The following is a 22855-nucleotide window of genomic DNA, read 5'->3' as shown; positions in this document are numbered from 1 at the left end:
ACCAATGCACAACGAAGCGTTCATATATCTTGATCAAGGTTTGACATCATAAATTCAGTATCTAAAAAAAAGTTTTGAGCAATATCATAAAAACATAAAACTAAATTGAAGGATGTCCTACTTTTCCTTTTTGCCACTGCCTCTGCAGGAAGTTGTTTTCAAAGGGTGAGCAAGGAAATAATGCTGTAGCGTTTATGGTCGCTGTTGCCTCCAGTATATACGAAGAAGTGGCGCATTGCTGCACGGCAAGAATGTAATTATTGGACCGAAAAATACCCGCTGACACATCAGGTACCTTTCAATTTTAAAACATCTGTTAAACGAGGCATTTCGTTCCAATCCTGTGCTTTTATTCATGCTTGAATCACCACGATAAAAAAGTGGGCCCCACATCGCGCTTACCCCTTTCTTGTATCAACATACTCTCCTTTCTACAGTGAAACTTCTGTCTAGAAAAGATGGCCGTTTTTTTTTTCAGTAGTTGCATTGAGGAAGCATTTGCGAGTTCTTAAGCTCTATACCACACACCTGTCAAGCCTAAAGCGCCTGCGCTTAGCGTAGGGCACCGTATGGACTTAATAATGTTCTGTTTGGACAAGTTTATACGCCATGGTTTCGAAAACTTACAGCGAAAAGGAAACAAAGAAAGAAGAGAAAGACACACAACTACTATGTGCCTCGAAGACAGAAGAAAATTACGTAGAATCTCCTCGGGGAGTTATCTGACTGATGCGTAAGCACTTTGTAGTAACGACGTGGTGTTCAGTGCTCGCAGTCAACACTGCTGGTAATCCTAGCACTCGGGATCGAATCCCAGCCGCGGCGGCCGCATTTCCATGGAGGCGAAATGCAAAAACGCCGGTGTGCTTGCGTTGCAGTGCACGTTAAAGAACCCCAGGTGGTCAAAATTAATCCGGAGCCCTCCACTACGGCGTGCCTCATAATCAGAACTGGTTTTGGCACGTAAAACCCGAGAAAGAAGAAGAAGAAAAAGAAAAATCCAGATGGTATAACAACGGGCATGCTAAAAATATTATTTGACGTGTCTCCACAGGGCCTACTTAATATCGTCAGCTACTCCCTTATGAACAGTTGGATTCCTCCAGATTGGAGGCTTGCTAAGATTCTCCCCCTACTTAAGAAACAAGGAGCGGGATTGCATTTGGACAACATAAGGCCCATTGCATTAACATCTAATATTATGAAACTAATAGAAAGAGTGTTGTACGTCCGTATAATGAGGTTTTTAACTAATAACACATTACTGATCTCATGTCAGGTGGGATTTAGACCGGGATGCTTGATGTGGTGCGCGCACGTTAATTAGGAGGGACGTATTAGTTAAGCTTGCTCGACACAGGCGACAGTTTGCAGCGCTGGTGGCTCTTGATATAGCTAAGGCATACGACAGTGTAGAGCATGTCATGCTCCTGGATATACTAAAGAGCATGAATTTCCCTCCATATATTAAAAATTAGATGTATGAATTCTTAAGAGGTAGAAAATTCCATTGCTCCCAAGGCGGTGTTTCGACGTCAAAATATAATCAGTCCAGGGGAGTTTCACAGAGTTCCGTTTTTTCTCCCATTTTGTTTAATATTCCCATGAGCTCAATTCCACTGTGTAACGATATACAGGTGTATGTTTACGCAGACGACGTTGCATTCTTTGCGTCAGCGAGTGCAGAGAATATTACAATCATATTTAGCAATACTTGAAGATTGGCTTGAGGATCTTCGTATGACATTAAATGTTAGCAAGAGTGTGTTGCTTGTATTTCCCTTAAATATACCTGTTAATGTCTCCCTCCAATACCGTCAAGAAATAATCCCTCAGCGTGACTTTATTAAGTATCTAGGCGTTATATGCGATCAGAAACTTAGTTGGCGCAACCACATCGAACGTGTTAGGTCTAAGGCAGCGCGTGCTGTTGGCATGATTCGCAAACTCGGTTACCGCCGCTCTGGGCTACGCAGGGACACTCTCATTATGTTTATCGTATTTATGTTCAACCCATATTGGAATTTGGGTGTGTTTTATTCTCTGGTGGGCCAGCATACAAGATTAACCCCCTCGTTCTTCTAGACCGAGAGGTCCTCCGGATTTGTCTTGGATTGCCAAAATTTGTTGCTAATAATATATTATATCAAAAAGCCCGATTAGGCACACTCGTTTGCTGATTCCGCATCCTTACAGTAGAAAATTATGCGTGGCTCTGCTACCGCAAACACCAGAAACCAGCGGGGCTGGGGAAAGCCTAGTAAGGTAGTGGCAAACCACACACTTGGCTTCCTGGCACTCAGGATTTCTTCGCGACGTTCTGCGTAGTATCGCGGTGAATTCAACCTCCGAATCTTCATTTCTTCGTCTACGCGAACTCTCGGCTTCCCTCAATGTAAACTCGAAGTGTTCTCTTCTGCGACGCTTGGTCTCACCTTCCCTAGCTCTCGTTTCAGTCTTTCGGAAGCAACTATAGTGTCCAGTTCCCTGGTCGAAACCTGCCGAGCCGCCGCCAGAGGCATCGGCTGCAATCACGGACACCAGGCCGACACCACCTAGAAGACTTCTAGGTGGTGTTGCGCTATCGCACAGCAGGTATGGGGTTGCTAACCAACACAGTGACGTCAGTGGTGAGGTGTTGCGGCTCGCGGAACAACTTACGGCCGGCTTAAGCAGCACCGCTGTTAAAAACCTACTTAAACATTTACGCATCTTCATTGAGGCGATCGCAGTATGTATTTATTAAGGAAAGATCTGCGTTTATTGAAGAAACATGGTCCCGTCTATACACTCCACAGGTTCCTTTTGTGCAAGCACAACTTGAACCATTAAATGTTCAGATACGCGAGATCATTCCCCTCAAAAAAAATAAAATAAAAAATAAATAAAACATAAATGCTATTAGAATTGAATTTGACGACATATTTTCTTTCAATGCTAAACTTCTTCCAACTAAATACCTAAGCGGATTATTACAAGATCATTTAGCGCAAATGAAAAATCAAAAATGTAATATAACGACCGATGCAACAGTGTTTGACGAGAAAGCGGTTGTAGGCATTTTTTCTGAGGCGCTATCCTGGTCCTATTCAATGCGACTTCCTGATTTTACACCTATATTTCAAGCAGAATTATTAGCAATTACTTTAGCTCTTCGAAACCTTCCTCGAAATTCTTCGACAGCTGTAATAGTAACCGATTCGTTGTCAGTGTGCACAGCACTCACCTCATCCTCAGACAGTACAGTTTTGAATGAACTAGAAACATTAATTCCTGCGACCTTACGTCTGGTGCGTTTAATATGGGTACCAGGCCACCTTGGTTTGTTTTTAAACGAAATGGCCGACGTACTTGCACGTACGTCCCTACATGGACCAGTCATGTATGTTCTGTGGACTTCTGCTTATATCACCGCGGCTAGGTTTAGAAAACTATCCCCTTTAAATTACTCTGCAAAACAGACATTCCAAATCACAGACTTAAAGCATTTGCTTTACCCTTGGGACAATCAATGGTGTCTCACACGTAAATTAGAAATCTTCCTTACAAAATTACGATGCCGTATTCCACCCCTAAATTTTTATGTAGACAGGCCTGGTCTGGCGATGTCCCCTCTATGTAATTTCTGCAAAGAACCTGAAACCATTGACCATTTTTTTTATTAACCTGCCGCCGATTCGCAATCCAGAGAAAGAAATACTTCGAAATTTCATTCCGAAAATTAGGCATTGTTATAAACACTTAAAACAATCTATCCTTTGGGGCATCTACATTGGGTTTTAGCTACAGGAACGTATGCAGGGGCATATGCGAGTTCCTTGGTGACACAAGGAAAATACCTAGTTAATTTACTGATTATTTGTTTATTATTTTACAAAATTCCAATTTACGTTAATTTACTGATTTATTATTTATTAATTTAAAAATTCCAATTTAACGGATTAAAATTTATATTACCTTCTCTGCTTACTCTCCTTTCAAAAGCACACGTTTTCCTATAAGAAAAAAATGTCTCTAACACCAGTTTGTTTCATCGGATACTTCAACTGTTCCCTCACAACACTTTTTCCCTCAAGTTCTCTCCACCCGCCCCACCCGTTTAACCGCCGGTTTCGTGACCAGTCCTCCGTAGTGGGTATGCGCCATGGTATAGGAAGCAAAGCAACAAGCAAGCAAGCAAGCAATCAAGCGGCGGCGGTCGTCTTGGCGCCATTACGGTAAATGCGACAGCGCTGCGGGGACACGAACTGCCGCGGAATGCGGCGCAACGTGAACTGAGAGGCAAGCAAACTACTGCAGGTGGCGGCGCCAGGTGCGCTGATGACGTTCCAATCCGAAGCCACGGCTGCTCCGCTGTTCTGGATTACTAAAGGTGTGCCTATAGTGCGTCCCTGATTCCACACGTCGCGTGGTCTAGGAGACGCGCTCGTGCCACTGCTCGCGCGCTCGTACGTCGTCGTCTTCTTCAACAGCTGGCGAAAACACTGGTGCTGGCTGTATCTTGAAAGCGATCGTCTTACGCGGAGGACGGGCGGACGCTCGGACAGTTTTCTCGTTGGGTTACCATAGAAATGCTTACACAGTTAAAAAGCGCGAAGAAACAAATTTCGAAGAGAATTAGCACGTGGGTAGAGCAGTCTCTGTCTCTTACCCTTTATTCGTGCTTCAATCTTGCTGTCTTGAAGATATCTCACTACTACGATTGTACAAACAAGGTGTATAGAAACGCAACGGCCGACAACGCAGATCTGTGGACACTGTGGACACCCTACTTCAGAAAGCTTCCGATTATTTTTGTCTCTGCGCTTCGTCAGTAGACCGAACGGAGCTCCGGATACGTTATCACAGAGATCGGCCGGTCAAGAATGTAAGAAAGGAATAGGTAGGGCATCCAAAACGTGGCGTCCATGGCGCATTTCCGGCTTCTAGAATTGCCTCCGGTGCTTGCAGTACATAAAAGCGATGTCTTTGAGATTGGTATTTGCTACTCCGAGGGAGCCGTCGCTGGGGAGTGGATTTGGAGGCGACCTATAAAATAGAGCGAAAGGAATCCTACGTTACACCAGCCCTTCGCCTGATGCAAGCAATAGAGGAGCAGGTGCTAAAATTGACTGCCGTTAAAGAGCATGGCATGGCATGGCAAGAACTTTATTTAGGTCCAGAGAAACTAGGGCCCGAGGGCAAAAGCACCCAGGCTAAGTCGGTGGCTCCACCCACGTAGGCAAATAGCAGGCGTTAAAGAGCAGGCGCTTGTTATTCCTGCAGATAGACAAGTCATGACGACATACGGGGGGCTTACGAGCCACACTCAGCAGAAAAGCGATCGCTGCGTGAAACGAAGCGACGTGCTCTTTCGCCTTGTCTTCCGCAACGTCAACGCGTCATGATTCATTCGTGTCAGGTTTCTTTCTGACTGCGCTGTTTTGTATGCGCACGAGGTCTCGCACTTGAAGGAAATGACAAAGTAACGTCCGGCGGAAGTATTTTTGCGGCCCACATTAGATTTCTAGAAGAAAGCCTCCCTCATGCTCTTGCGTGGCGGGAGAACGAAAAAATATGCGACAGATTGTGGCAGGCGAAGTAAGCACCTAACACGCTCGGCCGACGGATTATCAGCGCAGCCTGGTCAGAGCAGTTCTTAAAGCGTTGTTACTGCAAGCTGCGTAACTTGCGCGTAATATAAAAGCGCGAACTTCACTGCAAGAAGACAGCGTAAAGCTCTCAGGTGAAAGATAAGTTCATCGGTTCTTTAAGTGTGTCGGAAAATGGGGGCACCCATTGAATGAATTCTGTGGTTTTGGGTGCTAAAACTGCCATTTGATTATGAGGCACGCCGTAGTGGGGGACTTCGGATTAATTTTGACCACCAGGGTATCTTTAACGTGCCCCAAATGCACGGTACATGGGCCTTTTCTTTTTCCTTTTCTTTCTTTTTTTTTTTTTTGCATTTCGCCCCAACGAAATGCGGCCGCTGCGACTGGGATTTGATCCCGCGACCTCGCGCTTAGCAACACAACACCATAGCCGTTAAGCCACCGCTCTGTCTGGCGCCTATTGCAACATGTCGGCGAAATTGAAAAGATGTGAAACACTGTATTAGGAACGCCCGCTTTTCTGTGTGCCTAATTTTAAGCACTATAGCATCAAATCAAGAGAGGTTCATTTTGTTTTTGCTGATGTCGCTACTTTCGTATGACGTTAAAGTATCATTTTTGTTCTGTTACAAATAACAAGACTGAACAAAAATATTAAGTAAATGATTATGGATCGCATACAATTATTGATACTTAATATTGTAGCTGCCGCCATACTTTCATGTCCATGCCCTTCTGCAGAAGGTCGAAAGTAAAGCCTGTATGCCATAGTATTCTTTTCGTCGTGGTCATTTGGGGAGTGTCGTTCTGATAATATCTTTTGTTACCTATATGTTACCTCTGCATACAGCCCTATTGGCGAGATATCAATACCGCTTATGAGGCTAAGAGAGCCTAATCTTTTTCGGCTTGTGACTGCTGTAACGATATAAAATCAGGATTTGTAAGGATGAGGCAGCTGATTTCTTCTCTAGTTTGGCGCATAGCGTATTCGTGAGACTTGTGTGCCATTCTGCCGACCATGACAAGATGTGTCAAGGTGTGAGACCGGACTAATTGGTATTCCTTATTGAAACGACCAGCGCAAAAACAGACACGAAACACACACACACAAAAAAAAAAAGAGGCGACGTGGACAAGCCAACAACAACAGCGCTTGTCCACGTCGCCTCTTTTTGTGTGTGTGTTTCGTGCCTGTTTTTGAGCTGGTCGTATCAATGTGGCCATATTATTGAAAGGAACATTGTAGTTTAAGCCAGTGCCATGGGGCAGTACCTTCAAGACAGAGCTCTACTGTCACTACTCAACACTTTCACTACTTTGGGCAGTATTTTAGAGAAAATTATAGAAAAGAAAACTTCAAAGTGGATTTGCAACAAACGTTGGTCATTAGTCTCTGCGGGCTGTGTGCCATTGTTGCTCGGGAAACAACGGACTTGATTTGATACATATATACATATTAGAGATCGTGAATAGTGCTACTTTAAAATCCAGCATGATACGGATATTTAGAAAATATTTGCTTCAAATTTCAATCGAATGTGTCACTTTTCTTGATTCATTACGAAAAGAAAACAAAGCATCTCGGAGTTGGAGCAGCGTGTAAGAACGGTCCAAAGCAAGAACACAGATGAAATCGTTTTTTCGTTTGTGTTCTTTGTCTCGTTCTTTTGCACTGTATCAATTCCAGTAAGTGCCAGCTGGCCCGCGTCAACGCTCTCGTTCAAGACACAACACTTTTGCCGATGCCAATTCAGAAATTTATCCAAGAGATCAAAACTATATTTTGCATAAATTAAAATATACGTGCAGGCAGAAGAGTGCAATATATCGTTCTTTCATTAGAAGACTGAAATATATCGTGGAGAAAAAAATACTGTTCCCCACGTTCCCTCAGAAACAGGTGCCTCTGAGAAGCTACAGTGTCTCCTTAGGCACAGTGCTCCGGAGCAACTGTTGCAGGAATGGCTGAGTGCTTTCGGTTGAGCTGGGTTAACAATGTACTCTGTAAGCAGCCTTGCTGAATACTTTCTCCCTGTAGGCTCTAAAAATCATGCTTATTCCGTGTACTTTCGACCAGAAACAAATACCCGAAAAATTTTCGAATATCGCGCCGTCTACCGAATGGACCCCACAAACAAAGATCATCCAGTCGGTATTCGAATTTCTTTAGAATTCTCACGCGCTGAGTATACATACGTCGGCCAGTGCGCCGCCGTAAGTAGAAGCCACTGAAGGAGGAGGAAGAGGACGACGAACACGTAGCTCGAGCGCTCCGGTGTCGAGGACGTGGCCCCTCCTCCTAGACACTAGCCGTCCCACGAAGAACCTCAAGAGCATTTCAGGTGAGCCGGACAAGTCCTCGACAACGAATATGCCTCGCGTGTTCTTCGCGCGCGAAGTAACGTGACGGTTGTGCCAGGGCGACTCAGGGCAGTCGGGAGTGGGTCTCCTTAAGTGATTGGCAGGAAGAGTACGCCTGCGGTGTCTCTATATATTGTTACCGGTAGGAAAAGAACTATGACACGATCACGAGGCAGTGGCGTTGCGGAATGCACGGCAATAGAGCACGTCGCTTCGTATGGCCATGGACAGCTTGCGCTATAGTTTTGTGCTGAGTTTTGCTTGTACAGCCAAGCGTCGTCATCGCTTACACATGCAGGAATAAAAAGAGCGTCATCTTTGTATGGTTAGTCATTTCTGGAACGCTCTCTTCTACTGTTTGCTTCGGGCGAGATGGTTTCCAGAATGAATGGCTTTCGGAAGGGACGAGATGGTAGAGTACAACAGATCTGCGTTGTTGACTACTACATTTCTATGCCTGTTAGTACCATTAAAGCGGAAAGGCATGCCCAATACATCAAGAGTGACTCACGAATCAGAGGAAAGGGATGGATACTCAACTTACTCGTCAATATTATCTGAAATTGTTACGTCACTCTTCGTTCTGTCCCTTTTATCACACAATGCTCGTTTGTATTTTTTGTTGTCTTCGTTCCCTCCAAGCTGCAATCTTTCGAAATCATACAATACAAACTTGCCCAAACGTACAAACTTGTTAAGGCCATACTATGATCTCTGCAAAGTACTTGCACTCTATCGATTTTACAGCTAAAGGTGCGTTGCATAAAGGCATAACCTGCGAACAATTCGTCAATGCTACAAGAGAACCGACAAGATTTTATAGAGTATTGCCCTGACTGGAAACTCCATGCTTGACACATTCCAGCATGGTATACTAGGAGCGTATATTACGAGGCGGATATGCGCATATTACGTGATAGGACCAACGTGAGGGATGCGCAAAAACGTGCACGAAACAATCGGCTACACCTACAAAAATGTTAGCCGTGATAGCCATAAGTATGTGGAGCTGATGAAAAGGCCATTACCGCAGGATACACTCTTTGACAGATTGATATTTGCGACTGTGAAGTGCAAAGATTTGGAGAGAGTTTTTACACACCGTATTTTAAATCATGATGAGCACAAGAAACGTAGCGCTTATAATAATAATAATAATAATAATAATAATAATAATAATAATAATAATAATAATAATAATAATAATAATAATAATAATAATAATAATAATAATAATAATAATAATAATAAAAAAAAGAACGAACATATCTGAGCAGTTGCTTCATTTACTTATTACAGATAATACTGGTATTATATTCTGAACTGTAGCTCTCTCATCTCTCTCATGCCACCAATGCTAGGGAAATACAAAATTTGTTTGTGACTTAGTCACATAGTTTTTGCCAGGATTTGATCTTACATTATCCTCTCCTCGTATGTACAAAAAAGGTTAAAGTAAATGTGGGCGTCAGTCACGTGGCATACATCCTCTCCTGGTCACGATCCGGCTCGCTAGAGACAGGTCAATATTTCGACCACGTAATCATCACTAAGCGGTGCCACAAGTGGCATCGCACAGAAAAAAAAATCTGGTTTGTGTCTTCTGGCGCTGTTTCTTTAAAATACGGAGATGTGACACGACACTGATTATCGTCGGCCGACTGCTGGCGACAGCGTTTTCCTTCCTTTGCAACGTTGGCCACAGCGTTTTCCGTCCTGTAAACTGCTGTCGCCAACAGTCGGCAGATAAAAATCGGTGTCGTGTAGGCCTAGCGAAAATAGCCTTAAGCGTTCTATCCTAAACATACTGAGCCTTTGATGTGCACCGTGACCCGCCGTGGTTGCTCAGTGACTATGGTGTTGGGCTGCTGAGCACGAGGTCGCGGGATCGAATCCCGGCCACGGCGGCCGCATTCCGATGGGGGCGAAATGCGAAAACACCCGTGTACTTAGATTTAGGTGCACGTTAAAGAACCCCAGGTGATCCAAATTTCCGGAGTCCCCCACTACGGCGTGCCTCATAATCAGAACTGGTTTTGGCGTGCACGTAAAACCACTCAATTTAATGTGCACCGTGGCATAAAGTTGTTCGCTGTGCATGCAGAACAGTGGGTTAAACAAACATTCGTAGTACTGTGGCCGTATTTGTAAGAATTCTTTTGGACTATTCTTATCGCTCATTGCAACGACCGGACGATAGCGGCGATAACGTAGGCGTGATGTCATGCCGGCCAATGACGAAAGGCAAGAGAATTCTAAAAAAAAAAAAACATAATACGGCCGCTGGACGCAATATTGCAGCAGCTATTTATTCCCAGCTTTGTCGAAAGCTGAGAAATTGTTCCTTCCTGGGAAACTTTTTTTTCTTTTCTTTTTTGCGAGTTGCGTCTGGTGATGTTGCCGCACCTAAGAAAGACGTGTCGGCGTGCGCAGGTCTGCCAGTGCACCGCATGTTTCGCCGCCTGTTCCGGTCGAAAAAAGTGAGCGAGGCCCGGCCGAACTCGTGGCTCGACTGCGACGAGCGAGAGTGTCCCGTCCAGCGCCTGGTGTGCCGGGATGGCGGCAGCCCGGACGTCCCAAATGAACTGGCCCATGGCGAGTCACGTGAGACGCCTGCGCCTTTTGTCTGAAAAACACTCGGCAAAACGATGAAAACGTGTGTGATACCTAAAGCTGAAAATATGTTGGCTACGATATTGTGAGCTACGAGATGGTTTACGTCTTAAACGTCACCGTATCACTAAATATGAACCATGCGAGAACAGGGATTTACGCCATTGATTTCATCACGTGACGCTATTTACTTCGCATTCGTAATGACTGCCGCGACATTAATGAATGCTTGAATTGTGCAGATTGCGTAGCTTAAATGGCCATTGATTTAGTAAAAACGACGACGACAAGACTTAAACTATTACTGGCGGCGCTTTCGCACCGTGCATCGAGAAAAAAAGTTCCGGAGAACGTATGTTGCTATGCGTAATAAATAATAGTGAGCGAACAACGGAATCCTCAGTCTGGAACCAACGTTCCATCAAGGAAACGTGTCTCCGTCAAAGTATTTCTTGTTGGACTAGTTGTTATACATAGCTATCAGAAGAGGAGCGAAAATTCACAACACACAGATGAAGGAAGACAGGGCGACCGTTCGTCCTGTCTGCGTCTTCTGTGTGTTGTTAATTTGCGCTTCTCTTCTGATAGCTTTGTCTTCGTCAGCTCACGAAGGCAACAAGACCCTTTGCCTGAACACTGGCTCAGGGCTGACAACTTGTTTGACAACTGTTGATCAAGTACTCTCAATCTTACTGTGACGACATTGTCTGGTTTGGTATATTCGTAATGGTAATAAGTATGGCGTAGATGTCCGTGGGCTATAAGGCACTCTCATATGCACACAACAGCTAGGCTTAGGTATACCTATATATATATTACATACGCAAGGCCCGCAGAACGCGAGCGCTGTTTCGTGTTTGCATGCCTCATCGTTTAAAACGGCACGCACAGCCGATAACTTTAGAAACGGCAATAAGTTAAGCTTATTGTCATATCAACGCCCAGATTACAAATAACGTGCAAGGCGCGATACTGCTCTCTTTGGGCTTCAGTGTATACTTCACGACTGATCGGCTCTCGAGTGAGCCCACTCGAAACCCCACTCGAGTGAGCCGAGTCAGAAGTCAAGATGAGACAAGGTGATTCGACAGTGTTCACGGGAACTCGCTTCTACTGCCCTATAGATCTCAGCGCCAGACAGTGTGAAGATGAAATGGGGCGGGTGATTGAAGTGTCCGAGTCCATTTCTGGCTGCGAACCACCAACCCGACCCGATCCCACTTCATTTAATGCACCTTGCCAAACAAGTCGGGTTGTATCAACCTACCTTGTGAAGGTGTGCTGACACAACTTCTTTATATATCATTCACGAAGCGCCTTGTCATGTCTTCTCTTTTCGTTTTCGTCTGGCGTGCGCTAAAACAGTAGTGAAGATACTTCTTCCACTCAGCCTAATTCTTATCGCGACAGATTCGCGTGTATAGGGGCACGCACAAACAAATTTCATTTAGCAAAAAACAACTCTACCAATTTTTATCGTCACACGAAAGTAAAGTGTGCCGTGTTACAACCGTGCGCGACTGCGAGGAAGTGGTAGTTACGCCGGGCTCTTTTCCACAAAATGTTTTACGCCTCACGCGGTCGGCGCGCAGTCGTCGGGCGGGGACACCGGTGCTCAGCGGCTCGCGTGGACGATTACGAGGGCGTCTCTTGGATGGGGCGACTGGAGTGGCCCGAGTGGCCGGTGCAGGAGCAAAGCTTCGAGAACCGGGAGGAGGACCTCTCCGTGGCCTCCTGCGTCGAGTCGCTCTGGAGCCGACGGTGCTTCCGAGGCGGAGCACAGTCCCTGCCCGCGGAGGCAGGCCTCGCGGGGCGCGCCGGCCTCCAGGACTGGTGGTCGCTGCGAAAGGACGACTGTGTACGCGACGCAGTCATGGCCAAGCTTGGCCTCCAGGTGAGCGCAGCACGATGCTCTAAACGTGAGCAGATTATCCAGCACTTTAGTAGAACACTGAACATGCCTTTTTAATGAACTCGCATAAAGTAAAGGTGAGGTACACCGAGCCTTGGGAACGTCGGCCCTGGGTGAGTTGTCTATTCGAGAGGATGACGGCGATCATTCGCGGTTCCTCGGATGCTCGATTAGCTGATTAATATGGTTAAAGCAGAGGCACGGCCGCAAAGTATAGGAAGCTCCGACAAGGTTAGGATTATCGGGGTGGCAGATTTGGCTATAGTTGGTATTCCGTCGTTTTTGTTCCAAGGACCTATGTGGTCCTCGGGCTTGTCTGTCTTCGTCTCGTTTACTGCCTCGCAATATAGGCCCCTGAAGCAGAAATCATAGTCAGTGTCGTGCATGACAACATGTAGTCACACTGCGGCTATGTGCATATACAGGGTGTTTCAGCGAACACTTTCAAAAATTCTTAAAGGTTGCCTGTGGCAGATAGCACAATTCTAGTTCATGAGCTAGTCTACTCGAAGAGGCGGACATTACTTGCAGAAGAAATTGAAAAGCATAATCGAATAATAACAAAAATTCACTCAAGTTTTTAACTAATTTGCGGATGGCCCATATTGCAATTTACAAATTCTAGCCGTGGAGTTCGCAAGGTGGACGCACTTGGAACGAATTCTCGGTATGACACCAGTTTCGAGATATTAATTTCCGAATTTGGCGGAGAAATGCATTGGCGTTCCAGTTAGTTTCTTAACAAAACGTCGCTTTATGCATTGAAGCACAAAATTAACTGGAACGCCAATGCATTTCTCCGCAAAGTTCGGGAATTAATATCTCGAAACTGGTGTCATCCTGAAAATGAATTCCAAGTTGATCCGCCTTGCGAACTCCACGGCTACAATTTGTAAATTGCAATATGGGCCATCAGGTAATTAGTTAAAAACTTAATTAGTGAATTTTTGTTAATTAGTCGATTATATGCATTTCAATTTTTGTGCAAGTAATGTCCGCCTCTTCTAGAAGACCAGCTCATTAACCAGAATTGGCCTATCAGCCACAGGCAAGCTTAAGTTAATTTTGAAAGTGTTCGCTGAAACACCCTGTATGTGTTCGGGAACCCACCATGTGCCAACCATGAAGAGTAACAAACACGCCAGATGTCAACGCGAAATAGGTAACAAAAGCAGTGTTTGTTTACATCCCGCATGTCACTTTCCTTCACTGTGAGCTTAGAGCACCTGCAGATCACCTTCGCGCAGACAATGTTTTATTGGTTTCTGCGGGACTATTTTCTTAGAGAACTCGAGTCGTGGTAACATAGACAAAAACAGCTTCGGCACTGCTCTTAATTCGTGAACAATGTGTACTACGCATGTAATATGTGTTATCCGGCTTGAATCATGCATAATTTTTAGAGCGCAGCTCTCGGGCGCCCGTTCCTGCGACGAGCGTCGGTGTCGTTGGTGGCGGCGTAACCGAGCTAACGAGCGCAGCGAAAGATAAAAAAGTGAAAAGCGGCGAGGGCGAGGAGGCGTGAGGAGGCGTGAGGAGGAAAGCGTACATTAGGATACAGCGGAACCATGAGGCGAAAAGCGGAGAAGGGTATGGCGAAATCGTGAGAAGAAAAGAGTAGTGCGACAACGATGGCTACGAGATGGCGCCAGAGTAGCACGCGTCGTCTGGTAGGTCTGTCGGCGGCGACCGCGCTCTCGCGTCACCCACACGCTGGCTCTCGCGATCTCCAGATCAGCGAGGCAGTCACACCACACATCTCTCCGTTTGCAACGAGCCGCATGAGGTCGATTTTCCGCGCCAGCCAACATCTCGCGCAATGAAACCGCGTATAAAGCTGCACTTAAATTTCGCATTAGGAAAAGAATCGAAAGAACAGGTGTGATATTACCTTTTATATGATTGACGCGCTTGCCGTGCCACTTGTTCTTGTTTTAATTGACGACAGCATTGGAAACAAGGCACGGTAAAATGCACAAGACACAGAATATAGGCACTGAGCCCATAAGCGCGCATAGCTCACTTGGGAAGGTATTAATGGGATATACCGACTGCTGAGTGAAAACCGTAGTTATGCGACAAAAGATTCGTTTAGATACAACCCCTAGTTTGTTTCTCAAAGGAGAAAGGAGCGCTCTATCCAAGAGCGCACATCTGGACTTGAAATAATCAGGGTGAAATTCACAGAACCTTTCGTTCATGAGAAATTTTTGTTTTTGGCCGTCCGCCTTCGATAAAACTCATTATGTCCGCTGTGTCATTTGCCGACGTCTGTTCTTAAGAGGGAGCTTTTGCTCCGGCGGTCCTATCTAAATACACGGGAAAGGAAAAATCGTTTTTCTCGGCAACCCCTGCACCAAATTTCCCGAGATTTGTTGCATTTCAATGAAAAAAGCTAAAATGAAGTCAAATGTTGTTAAAATTAAATGTGGGGGTCAGTCAACACCTGAGAAACTTGCTGAATTGACTGTTTATGGGCAAAATAAATAATATTGGCGGCTCATTCCATCCTTTGAAGATGATTTGTGACATTAATGCAATCAGAAGTTGGTCTTATGATGGGTGTGTAACTGGTGATATGCTTTGGGTTATGATAATCATTATGACGATTATTGTGATTATTATCACGATGGAAGTAGCCACACAGTGACAGAGTTGTGACAGAGTGCTTATTAAAGAGCTTCACGTGATATTGTTAATTGTTTTGTATACCTTCTCTCTCTATGTGCATTTGTATATATACAGTTTCTCTGTATACACAAATATACACACACTGAAAGAAGTGTCGATTGGTTCACCACCACCAGCACTGGTCGAAGGCACGGTATCCTCAGATGCAGCAGCAGCAGCAGCAGTCTCTCGTCCGTCTGTGATGGTGTCGACGAATAGCCAGCAACTTCTTTGTGACGGCTATCCATTGAGCGGCCGCGCTCAACGCAAGTGGGGCGATAGCGCCCCACTTGCCGTGAGCACATCCATTCATGCACACACCCAGTTGCACTTACCAGTGGCTTAAGTTGTCAACTATAGGCCAGGCAGCCAGTAGCCAACCGCAAGTTGTCTATTCGGGCACATACACCTAAGGAGTGGTCCATGATGTCTGCTGGGCTAGACAGCAGTCAACACATAGTATACAACTTGACATACTAGACATACTAGACGAGCTAGTAGACAACTTGGGTCACTGGTTTTGTGAAAGAAGTTAGATGCGGACAGCATACATACCGCAAAGTATAGGTTAAGTTCCCAAAGGAAGCTAATAGCATTAGTCTTGGTTGCATTTACTGTAGTTGTAGTAATAATTTCCTAACGCTTCTTACGAGTATTCGCATGGCTGCAGATGATGCGTACTTCCGCAGGTCACCTGCCTGGGTAGCGTGTCACCGATGTCGAAGTCCTACCCTGGCCAGAAGGCAGTGTTCAGCGCTTACCGTGGCCTGAGCCTGTACAAAAGTGGCGGCGACGCCACCATGGCCGCCGCCGCAGCAGCAGCAGCCACGCGTCGGTCACCGACGAGTGGCGGCGAGCTCTACGATGAGAATGATGTCGAAACCAAGCCCGGTGCTGGTGACCACGGGCATTCCCCCGACAAAGACGGCAATTACCGTGATCGTAACGGAGGAGTCAAGGATGAACATAACGATAAAAAGCTATTTCATCAGAGGATGCACGAGCCGCACCCAGCCGGCGTCAGGTGCGCCAGCTTGGAGACCTTCCACGCGAAAGCTTTTAGAGCGGTTTCAGTGTGTTCTAACTGCAGCCATTTGGAAGGACTTCTCGAGGAACACGAAGCAAAGGCGGCAGAAGAAGGCATGCTGAGCGAAAGCGGAGATGATGGTGCAGTTCCTGGCTGTTTGGGCAACACCAGTGGTAGCCTCGACACTTCGACGTTGAGTGGTGACATCAAACTTGACCACATAGAAGACATTGGCAGCAGGCTTCATTCCACGCCTAGCCGCCCTAACGGAGGCTGCGGCGTCGAAGATTATAGGCGGCTACAGCTTGGCCTGGGCGATTTTGACCACTTAGGCGGCACCGCAACTTGCAGCTGCGCGAGAGGCGACACTTCGCTGCACGTGAAGGTAACCGGCTCCGGTGACTGTGAGCAAGGCAGCGGAGGAAGCAGCCGGCTTCCTGCAACTTCGTCACCAATTCCTACTGAAGCGGATGAAGACGGTGCGTGTCTTGGTAGCTTTGGTGAGGACGGTGTCATCGAAAACAAAGGGAATGTGATGAGTGACGAGCTTTGCAATGCGGAATTCGGTGAGGCGAAGACGGTGGAAGACGAGTCCTTTTCTTCGGACATGACCGTGAGGCGCCTGAGCTATGGTGATCCCATCGATGAGGTTGAGTCAGAGTTTGCATCTCAGCAAGGTAGTGAATCTGCCGGAGAGTTTCTCGATGCCGGGTTTGATATAGACTGCTCCGGGGAAGCTGCCGTAGAAGCGGACTTTTTCTCGTACGTAAATCTGAGCCCGAACTTTGTATCAACGTCCGTCAGAATTCAGAACCAGCGAGCTGCGTGCGAACAGCAAAGTTCTGAGTGGCGTGACTTTGACGTGTTTCGAGAGCAGCAAAGTGACGAGTTCTTCGGCGTGTTCGAGGCGCGTCCATTGCGCAAGGGCGAGGAGTGCAAGTCAGGTTTGATGCCGTGCGAGGTTATCCAGTCTTTGAGCAGCGAGCTCCCTTCTAGTCCGATCACAACGCTCACCAGTGGTAGTACGTCAGCATCCGGACCTTTCAAACTGACTGCTGCCTTAGATAATAAGGAGCAGAGGCAGTTGTGCCCCAGTCCGACTAACAGCATCGATGGCCAAGTATCCGTTTCATCCTACGGTTCCTTCCTGACCGTAGACTCGTACGATGACGAAGCAGACTTTCAAAACGCCAAATTTATCGGCTTTAGCACGAACAGCGAATCTGCCCATGACTTAAGCTCTCCAATAGCACCAAGTCCTGTTATCGTACAGAGCCCCCTCCGTCCTGAATCGCAAAGCTTTCAAAGCTACGAAGAGACAGTTGGTTCCAGTCCTGACGGATGCGCTACGAGCGATGAGCTCCCGCCGGACATGAACCTCGTAGAACCCACCTGTTCTCTTGTTGCATATGGCCAGCTATGTCCAGAGTCACAAAGTTTTCAGAGCTACGAAGATGCAGCAAGTTCCAGTTGTCAAATCGAACTGGACGCCGAAGGTGCATGTGACATTATAGGACCAGGTGAGCGACCTGCGAGCGCAGACTACGAAATAGTGGTTCAAGAGGCCGGAGGTTCGAGTTCGACTACAACGCTATCTTTTCACGTTCTTGATGAGGAGGCGGACGGAAGCACCTCGAGCAGCAGCAGTACCAGCAGCAGCAGCAGTAGTAGCAGCAGCAGCAGCAGCAGCAGTAAAAACAGCAGCAGCAACAGCAGCAAAAGCAACAACAGTAGCAGGAGAAGCAGGAGAAGCAGTAGCGGTAGCTGTAGCAGCGAAAGTCCCGCCGAGTCCGGTGAGGAGAAGATTCCAGCGGCCAATTCATCACGTACACCGTCGCAATCGTCATCACCGGTGCTGCCTAACGCAGAGAATGACGCCTTCAGCAACGGTGGCGCATCACCACCATTCCCGCTGCAGGACTACCGCAGCTGCCGTGACTTTCTGCGCAGGCTGACGGATGCGAATCCAGAGCTCTCCTACTCCCTTAGCAAGTCCTTTGCTTCCGAGGAGTGCGGCGTTAGCGAGGCTGCTTCCATTGAAGACGTATGCAGCCAGATCTTCAGCAGCTACAACGAAAGCTTCACTAACTTTGAGGCACTAGAGAGCTTCCCGGCGCTTCCACGCTCTAGCACCGCAGAGATGCTTACGTGTCCGGAGCTTCGGCCCTTGCGCTTGGAAGGGAGCACCAAGGACGTTTTCGAACCTGCGTTAAGTAGGGACCAGAGTAAGCGCTTGAAGAGGTCCGCGGCCCCAGCTGCTGCTGCTTCGGACACGACGGCAACGACCAGCAAGATTTCTGGAAAGTGGAGTCACATGCCGTCGGCGTCTTCGGTATCCATGCCTGATTTGAACCATTCTCAGAAGAGTACATGGCCACCGGGTCTTCAAGAGCAGAGTGGAGATGCAGCCGTCTCGGATGCAAATCTCGATTCAGTGGGAGCTCACGCAGCCACTGCAAGGAAAGTGGTCGGTTTCGCATTGTGACGGCGATCTGAGACTTCGGGGCGTTTGTAGAGAGATGAAACCTGGGGAGCATGAAGACTTCTACCTTGTAATCAAAGGTAATGAATCAGCGCATGCGGTAACAAGAACATTCTCAGCTTATCCACGTCGCGTCAACTGCCAGGACTTGTTATGCTTGTAAAGGATCCATCTAAGGGTTTCGAGGCCAATAAATGTCACCACATGAGCATCTTGGAGCAGTTTTGTAGGTGCCCGGATTTTCACAAGTTCAGGCGGGATTAGAGGTACGGATAGTCTGATGTTAGGTCCCCTATGTACACGACCTCCGAAATATTATATCGAAGTATTACACGGGTTCTGAGGTTTGGTACATGAGCCCAACACTCAAGCTTTTATTTGTCTTCTCTAATTACCCTAATTAGTTTGTTATGCTTCTTGGCTACCGCTGTTGCAATGTTTCGTAGTGAAATGGGCAGCCACCTTATTTGCCTCAACTTACGAACTGTTCAGGAGTGGAACAACGTGAGGTCATTGAGCACAAACCTTTCTTCGATACACATGATTCGTGCGGTAAAATTAATCGAGAGTAACAGGGTCACATGTTGTAGTAGGCTTCACCGTGCATTCGCCAATGTAGGTCACACTCTAAACTAAATGACTGTATAGGCGCATCACAATAGACTTTGAATAGGGGTATCGTAATAGGCAAGGTTACTTTGCTATGTATAAGTCCAAAAGAGAAACGCCCAGAAGTTTTAAATGAAAGGTCATGATCACAGACCACGGGATCGTGTGATAGAGACAGCATAACAAGCACAAGACATGTAGAATTCAATATTTGCTTACTTGCCAATGAAAAACGTAAGAATGGTTTCGTTTAGTGTGTTAAACCACAACTTAAAAAAAGTTAACTGCAATTGTGATGCTTTATCTGCAATCACTGAAATCGAAGCATCCTTAAGTCAATAAATCGTCACGTAAAATTTCCAGTGCCCGCCCAGCTAACCCATCACCTGTGCAGAAGCGACCCCTCTTACATCGGGTTATGCCTTCAAACAAAACCACTTGCTTGGGTTTTAAGCGGGTATTTTGCCGCTTGGGTATATACGGGGTGATGATTTTAAATTTTCCGAATTTAAAAAAATCGCCTGGGGCTAAATAGCATAATTTTTGTCCTTGAGCTGGATAATTCTAAGAGGTGGACATTACTAGCATGAGAACTCAAAACACATATACAACTAATTAACAAACATTTTCTAATTATCTTCGTAATTACTTTATGGCACATATTGCAATTTACGAATTGTAGCCGGTGTGTTGGCAAGACGTATCCAATTGAAATGAATCTCCCGTGTGGAGATTCATTTACATGTACAGTCGAGTGCAAAAGTCTAGAGACCACGGCATCAGCAAAAAATGGGGGTTGCTCGTCACTAGGTCGGTCCGCAGCTCGGATGCTTAGTACGCGAGCTAGCCGGTCCGCCCTCGTGTTGCCCTCCATGCCCTCGTGTGCGGGGCACCAAGTGAGGTTGTGGGATCCGGTACTTTGACTCCCTAGAATGTTTAGTACTTATCGCGGCGCCGTCCCGGAGCGATACAGGCGACAGGCGGTTTGTGAGTCCGTGAGTATGGCCGCAAATACGTCCCTATTCTCCGCGTCCCTAATTGCAAGTGCAATCGCTGCGACTTCTGGTGTGCTGGCAGATTTTGTCCTGACCGATGCAGCTATCATACGATTTTGGTTCGTGCCTACCACCGTGTACTTGTCCCTGCCCGTTTGACTCGCGTCTGTGTAGTACACGTCCGGTTGTCCTCTAAATCTCTGGTGCAAGGTTCTCGCTCGGGCCTTCCGGCCCCCGCATGATATCTCGGACTCATACTTTCCGGAATTGGGGACACCACTATGGGCTGATTTCCCGGGTCATCTGCACTGTCCCTGAATCCTGTCCATACTCACGTGTGCGTGCGTGGGTGCGTGCTTTTCACTTTTTTCGAATGCTCCGTTGTCATGGCGAGCAAGTTAATCGACAATCTCTGTACGGAGGCTGCAATACGAAAGAGCTGCAAGACTGCGTGCAAATTGCCGTCGATGCATAAAGCACCACTGTCAAAGTAAACCATGTCATCGTTAAAATATTCAGCAGTCAATCGGGGGCAAGCATGTGTGATCAGCTTCGGGTTGAGGACCACCACCTCTTCCCAAGCCTTGATGTCCCATAATGGCTGAGCACCAGGCCGGGAGCGCGCTTCTACCTACTTTACCGGTAGGTACCCGGCGGCAGCACTTGCCTCCCACAGCCGTGGCGGATTCTCTTCAACAAGACCGTCTGTGGTTGGACAAGAGGCACCCAGAGACAACAACTGAAATCTCTATTGGGCCCTCTTTCGACATGTGAACCCCTACGAGAGCCGAGCACCAGGCCAGGGCACATCTCTACCCATTAGAAAAAAAAAACCGGTGGGTTCCCGGCGGCACCAAGATTTGGACTCGGTACCTCCCGCATACGAGGCGGATGCTCTACCACTAGGCCACCGCTGTGGTACTCCCGCTTCCAGGCACTCTAATTGTGCGTCATACACCTTTCAACCGACCTTGCGACAAAGAGGAAGCAGGTTTTGCGGAATGTCTGTACGCCAGGAGTCTGTATACCTTGCCTCATCTACCCTGAACGCGGATGCAAGAACTGAACACTAGCAGCAGCAAGCATGCAGGGTAGGTTGCAGGTGCGTATTGCGAGACTAGACCATACCTTGGAAACACTCCCAAGGAGCTCGGTGTATGCGATTGAAGTATTGATGTCATCTCGACCACTTTCACGAAACTTATCACAAACAGGGCAGAAGTTCAAAGGAAGATGGAAACGAAGTGATGAGCAGTAGTCGAGCAATGAATGTCGCTTAAGCCACATTTCTTGTTCGACTACTGCTGAACCACCATGTAGAGCACTATAGCGCTAAGGGCACTCTCACGGCAACCGAAGGGGACAAGACGCTAGTAATAACTGAGGGTTTTATTGCGCCTGATCGATCTATATTTCATCGCACAGCAACAGAAAAAAACACAATCAGGTCCACCCAGCAATTCATCCAGCACAGGCAACTATCCAGACAAAAACATTACTTTTTAGGCAAATCGTAGTTCGACGAAAAAACATATCTAACTGCTAACTGTTGGAAACGGTTGTCTGTTGTGAGAGAGAGACGTTTATTATATATATATATATATATATATATATATATATATATACGGGTAATCAAAGTTAACTTGTCAGTTTTTTTGGTTTTTTTATCGGGCGCTGAGACGTACGTGAAGACCACCTCTACAGTAGGGTTATGTGCCGAGGGAGACACAAAGGGAGATTATCGCTGTTAGCAATGCAATTAACAAAAATTCAATAATTAACTTTTGACTGGCTGCAGTAAGCAGGCACGTTTGTATTGAAAAGTTAGAGGCAGTCGTGTTTTTTTTTCTCTGTTCTTTTTCTTTTTTCTGGTAGAGGCGTGGTGCTCCCTGAGTCGGATCAATTCAACCGAATCAAATCTAGCCGCGCCTTGTATAATTTGCCCATGCAAACCTGTGTTTAAGAAAACTGAAATACTGTATAAAAATGTAAACCAAATCAACCGCGAGATTGTACAAGCCTACTTCATGCATGTTAACTCAGGTGCATGCGTCAGCCAGACCTCTTATCTCTCTGCATGATAAGGAAACCAAGTTTTTGAATGACAAGATAGGTTGAGACCCTTTCAGCACTTGTACGCGTCACATGATCCCATTTTGTGTATATATATTCACTTGTTCGAAAAAAAAAATGCGGCCAGCTTGACACTAGCGGTGTAAAGTCTGAAGAAACAGCGGAGCTGGGCGACGTCCCTTAGCAACTAGTTGATGTAGGCTTAAGGTTGCTTAACTTGGCTTTTTCTAGGCAAGGTTGGGCTATCAGGGCAAGGCTAGGCTATTATGGCAAGGCTGGGCGTTAACGCTTGGCTTGATTCTCGCGTTCTCGGTATTGCGGATCGGCTCGGCGACGTCGCATATCGGCGGCTTTGTTGGCGAGGTAGGCTGGATCGGCACGAAGACGGCGATTCCTTTCCCGCGTGGCTTGAAGGCGCTTCTCTCGTCGGGCAGCCTCTTTTTCAAGCGTCAAGGTGCGCTTAGGTCGAGCCATATCTCGGTAGAGCGGAGAAATGCCCCGGTGCGTATATTGAAA

The 22855-nt window shown here is 46.7% G+C and overlaps 2 protein-coding genes across 2 annotated transcripts in view; one reads left to right on the top strand and one right to left on the bottom strand.

Moving 5' to 3' along the window:
* Window positions 1–22855, bottom strand: part of LOC119450054 (elongation of very long chain fatty acids protein AAEL008004) — a 391994-nt gene that overhangs the window by 89067 nt on the left and 280072 nt on the right. The gene's annotated exons all lie outside the window — the stretch shown is intronic.
* On the top strand, window positions 7849–18853 carry LOC119448609 (serine-rich adhesin for platelets). Its single transcript, XM_049665607.1, has 4 exons — window positions 7849–7939; window positions 10392–10562; window positions 12164–12465; window positions 15843–18853. The coding sequence occupies exons 2-4, from the start codon at window positions 10409–10411 to the stop codon at window positions 18663–18665; spliced, it is 3279 nt and encodes a 1092-aa protein (XP_049521564.1). The 5' UTR covers window positions 7849–7939; window positions 10392–10408; the 3' UTR covers window positions 18666–18853.

The sequence above is a fragment of the Dermacentor silvarum genome, chromosome 4 (genome assembly GCF_013339745.2).
Source record: "Dermacentor silvarum isolate Dsil-2018 chromosome 4, BIME_Dsil_1.4, whole genome shotgun sequence".
In the NCBI taxonomy this organism is placed as follows: Eukaryota; Metazoa; Arthropoda; class Arachnida; order Ixodida; family Ixodidae; genus Dermacentor; species Dermacentor silvarum.
Note: the sequence above shows the minus strand (reverse complement) of the source record. Positions and strands in the feature narration are given on the sequence as shown.

Excerpts from the sequence above, each read along its gene's own strand:
- LOC119448609 (XM_049665607.1), top strand. The coding sequence starts at position 10,409 with ATGTTTCGCCGCCTGTTCCGGTCGAAAAAAGTGAGCGAGGCCCGGCCG. Across the intron at positions 10,563-12,163 it reads ACTGGCCCATGGCGAGTCAC|TCGTCGGGCGGGGACACCGG; the intron begins GTGAGACGCCTG and ends GTCGGCGCGCAG. Across the intron at positions 12,466-15,842 it reads TGGCCAAGCTTGGCCTCCAG|GTCACCTGCCTGGGTAGCGT; the intron begins GTGAGCGCAGCA and ends GTACTTCCGCAG.